This window comes from Hippocampus comes, unplaced genomic scaffold, assembly GCF_001891065.2.
Source record: "Hippocampus comes isolate QL1 unplaced genomic scaffold, H_comes_QL1_v1.1 scaffold51, whole genome shotgun sequence".
Lineage (NCBI taxonomy): Eukaryota > Metazoa > Chordata > Actinopteri > Syngnathiformes > Syngnathidae > Hippocampus > Hippocampus comes.
Window position 1 is genome coordinate 1733716 of NW_017805497.1, and position 5113 is coordinate 1738828.

The following is a 5113-nucleotide window of genomic DNA, read 5'->3' on the forward strand; positions in this document are numbered from 1 at the left end:
TTGTGTTTTGTTGTTTGGGGGGGGGGGGGGGGCTATGTACAGAAATTTCTCCAGATTCTCAAAATCCTTTGATGATATTATGGATTGTAGATGATGATGAAATCTCATAAATTCTTTGCAATCGTGCATTGAGATCCATGGTTCTAAAAATATGGGACTATCTGCTCACACAGTTGATCACTAAGTGATAAACCTCATCGCATCCTTGCTTGTGAATAACTAAGCCTTTTGGGGGTGCGCCTTTTGTGGTGCTCACCTGTTTCCAATTAACCTGCTCACCTGTGGAATGTTCTAAACATGTGTGGGGTTTTTGTGGTTGAATTTGTTTGTAGCATTCTTCAACTTTCCCAGTATTTTGTTGCCCCATTCCATCTGTTTTGTAACGTGTGGCAGGCATCAAATTGGAAATGCGAGAATATTTGCAAAACGAAAACAATAATGTTCATCAGTTTGAATTGTAAACAAATTGTCTTTGTCAATTGAATATATTTTGAAAATGATTTGCAACTCATAGTATTGCATTTGTTTGTATATATTACACATTTAGTTTGTTGAACTAGCCATTTTGTAATTTTTTTTCCCCCACAACGGCAGGATACGTTTGTGATTGCTTCATAACATCACATTCATTCTTACGATTATTTTGTAGAGGTGTTGTGCGACAGCAGCACTGTGACATCGTGCGACAGCAGCACTATGTTAATTCTGACCTTTTTTGAATGGCAGCGAGTCCCTGCGGAACTCGACTGTTTAGATGTTCCTTTGAAAATGGCTGATGGAGATTTAAATGGCATTTCGGTCGCTCATACCTTGACTTTTGCACATAGAGTAGTCTGCATCTTGAGATAGGTTGAGAAATGTATTGAACATTTGCTGAGAGGCACCCCAAATAATGTGAATTCATTCTTGAAGCATAAACCCAAATCTACAATTAAATGCCTAATCCATTGTTATTGTTGAGAAGTGTAGTGCCTGCACTTGTTTGAATGTGGCTGTCAGAGTGAACGTGTGGTCCAACAGAGAAAAAAAAAATCAAATATTTCAATCTGAAAACAATATTGTGAATTTATATTTTTGACCTCAAACCGAAAGCTTGTAAATTGTGACCATGTCACGTGTGTGTGCATGTGTGTGTGCGTGTGTACTGCAAGCTGCAGTTGTCTTAGAGCGTTTCCAGGCTATAAACAAGGTGATGGATGTGTTGGTGCCACAGTGGGTTGACTGGACACAGTCTCCTGCGTCTTGATTAATTGATGTGAGATGCAGCAGTTTAAGCTCCCCATGGTCCTCGGTGTGCTCTCTGTCTGTCCATTCCTATTGAGTCTGCCAAATGTAACCACGGGGGGAAAGGATGCTTTAAGCTTTTGCAGGGGCACACTATTTCAGGGGCCAGACAGCAAACACGCTTAGCAAAACAGTCGGTAAACACTTGCATTTCATATTTATAAATTATGTAATTTGGTAGCGCAGCTTCTGTTGGGTGTATAAAAGAGGAATGTGTTTGCTAAAACGGTGCCATTAAACCACAAGGAACATGACTTTGAGCAAGTCCAAGAGCGTGGATCATGATTTGATCGGTATCGGTATGGATTTTTTCATCCATCCATCCATCCATTTTCTAATCCATTTGTCCTCACGAGGGTCACGGGTGTGCTGGAACCTTCTTTGGGGAGTTGGGTGAATACACGGGAAGAACATACAAACTCCACACAGGAAGGCCGGAGCCGGAATCGAACCCTGCAGTTTGTTTCTCAAAACAGGCAACGAGGCTACAAAAACCTGATGGAAAGGCGGAACAAGGTCCAAAAAGAAAGCAGTACATTGGTCCCCATTGCATTTGACAGCTTGTATTTGAAGCAACAAACAGACAAAAGTCAAGAGTAAAATAAATACTCCAGTGTTTGTGTTTCTCATATACTCATATACAATTTTTTTGACAAGATTGTTTGAGCTGACTCAGACCACAATTTGAAGGGAGAGCTTTGGTTTTCCACTGAGCAGAAACTTGTTTACAATATGTGACACTTTTCAAGCTTGACTGGAGTTGTTCACACCTTTGATTGGCTGGTCTGCAGCCAACCTGGTGAATACATCTAAGATACAGGGAATTAAAAAGACAAAGAGACTATTTTCTTCTAGGTTGCTGAGCCCAAATGAGCACAAAATGTGGAGTGAGAGAGGTTCTCTCCAGGTGGCCAATGGAGCAGCTACAATAAATATATGGATTTTTCTGTGTCTGCAAGTAGTCTGCTAATGCCAATATTAGAGTCTGACAGCTAGTCGAGCCTCGTCTCTACTCAAGCGCGCTGCATTTAAAGAGAATTCAAGGAGCCACTTTGATGGGCCGTGCCTGAAGTCACCTGTGACCACTCCCACAGCCCTGCCTCTCACCGATCTGTGGCCTGCACTTACTTGCAAAATGACCAACATTGGGTCGAACCGCCTCTGCATAGTTACGCCATGTGCTGCGCAGGATTTACCCAAGTCGCTAAAATATAGCACATGAAAATGGACGGACAACAGACATAATGTGTAAGTTTACAATGTTGTTTGTTGCTAGTATTTTTTTAAATGATCATTTCTTTCCGGGAATATACAGTATGTAGTATAAACAATAATTCTTTTGTTTTGACACAATGCTGGCAATGAACCCGGCTGTTTAAATGGCGCTATTACGAGCATGCACTGTCCCCGCTCCCCCTCCCACTGCATGTTCTCATCTGGTCCTGCAGGAGCCCCTCTCGCTTCCTCCTCCTCCTCTTCCTCCTCCTCCTCCTCCTCCGCTGCAGCCTCACTCCGACACAACCGGCATGTCTGCAAACCGGGAGGCTCGATCGTGTCCTTAATTTTTTTTAGACGCAACAACTAATACATTCCGTGTTACTGAAGAAGAAGAAGAAAAACTGGTTGTAGACCCGCAGCGCCTTTCCTCCCCCTTCCTGATTTGGGCTGAGAAAGACTCGGACGAGGATCCAAATCAAGGTAAAGGATGAAAACCACTGTTGGTGCACCGTGCGGGACAGGATGGAGACATTTTGGTGCTCTTGCCAAATTACGCCGCTCGCTCGCTGAAATCCTAATTGAAGTAGTACTTGTAAAAACGGGAAACGTATCGTTCGGCTGAATGGTGAGTTAATGAGGGTTCACGTGAGGGGAAATTGACGCTGCAGCAGACGATGCTGAAGAGGAGGCAAAGGAGGAAATGATTCGAAGAGGCTGCTGCAGATTAAAACGTGAGGAGTGCTGCAAGTTTTGTAATGCAGCATAGCACACCGCAAAGCTGTAAAATGCAGCCAAAGTGGCTTTGCGAAGTATTATGTGGAGAGAAATGTCGAATGATCCCACAGTGAGAGTTGCAAGGTCACTGGAACTTCAAAACAAGGTGATTAAACCATTCACACGCAAGAAGGATGACAATGCATGTTCTGAATTGCACTTTTAAGAAAGTAATTATGACATCATGTAGGTTCTCTTTTTTTACACAAAACATGACTTCTCTTGCTCACCCTGACCCTTTTTTTTTAGCTTTGCCGTTTTCCCCATGTGTGTCCCCCCCAGGAAGCTACGTCACAGGTAGTTGGGTCAGCATAAATCCACACAAGACAGATTGTGGTTGTAAATCAAGGACACGAATATCTAGAGAAAAGTCACAACAATGTTAGAATGGATTTGCGACCTTTTTGTGCCCTAAATAAACTGACCCATAAAACACAATGAACATCATCAAGAATAATAAACTCTTGCAATTTAAAAAAATAAAAATAAAAAACACTTTGCCAGAAGCTTTGGTGTTTATTTTCACAACGTCCTAACCGGAGGTCATTTCGCTCTCTCTCTTTTATGGATCGTCATCCTCCTCCTTGTCCCATCAAACTCTCATGTATGACGCCCAGCGGAATGAAGGTCCTTAACAGGCTTAGCTAAAAGTGTTTTGTCCCCCGGCTGCAGGTCCGTCCGTCCACAATAACGTGACCAGCTGAAGGAAGAGAACACAGAACTGCTTCATCATGAATTTTGTAATGAAAGCTGCACTGGGAGGTGAGTTGGCTGCCAGGCGACGGCTTGATTTAACAGCACTGCAGTGTAGAGGATGTAAACGGGATGTTCAGCACAAGCACAGGACCAGTTCATGCAGTGCTATATGGACGGGGGATGCTTTAATCCATCGTACAGTAACTGAGCAAAGGATGCATTCAAACAGAATGGCTGCTCATTTACATTACGTCCCAAAAAACGTTCACAGTTTGAAGATGTATTTTTAGTCACCAAATGTCAATTTCTTGGGATGCAGCTACATGTGACTGTACACATCCGTATGAGGCTTTTAGACCATTCAGGGTTATATTTTAAGACAAAGACATACAATTAATGTTTCTCAACTTTAATGTGTTGTTGCATGTTTTGCTTCTGCATGCTAATCCACTGGATTGAAAAAGTTCTTGGAACAGACGCTTGAGGTGATCCCGTGTTGGGTATCAGTCCTATCGAGATATTTTGGACAATTCTGCATCCAATGTGAAGGATGCACCTTTTCCGTTTTAGCAGTACAGAAAACAAGATTCGCAAAGGCAGAGCCTGCCCAAGGCATGAGCAAACTAAGTGATTAAAAAGTGTGAGAATTTGTTTTCTACGAGTAACACATCAAACCACGGGTGTCAAACCCAAGGCCCGGTGGCCAGAACTGGCCCGCCACATTGTTTTATGTGGCCCGCAAGAGCAAATTATGTGCAATGACTTCAGGTTTCTTCCAAAAACACCAAAATTGCAAATTGTCTTCACTTATAAAATCTTGAGATATTACAAACTTTTTTTTTTTTTTTTTTTGTTCCCAAGCTCCCTTTTAACCCTTTCAGGGACAGCCGTTACTCCATTAGACATCTTATCACGTTATCAGATTACAGGGTGCATGACTAAAATAAATGCAATAATATTTGAACAAACAATTTTCACTAGCCTCTGATCATAAAACTGCTTATGCATCAATTTGTTGCGTATATGGAATATAAGTTCATCATACATTTATTTGGGTTCACAGTCATAACAGCCCTCCGAAGGAAACCATAACTTCAATGTGGCTCATGACAAAAAAAAAAAATAAATAAATATATATATA

At 41.9% G+C, this 5113-nt stretch overlaps 1 protein-coding gene across 1 annotated transcript in view; it reads left to right on the top strand.

Moving 5' to 3' along the window:
• Positions 1-2734: 2734 nt before the first annotated feature.
• Positions 2735-5113, top strand: part of cplx2a (complexin 2a) — a 13418-nt gene continuing 11039 nt past the window's right edge. Inside the window, exons 1-2 of the mRNA XM_019876809.1 lie at positions 2735-2982; positions 3949-4038. Of these exons, the coding sequence (XP_019732368.1) occupies positions 4008-4038 (31 nt within the window). The 5' untranslated portion in view covers positions 2735-2982; positions 3949-4007. The remainder of the gene's footprint in view (positions 2983-3948; positions 4039-5113) is intronic.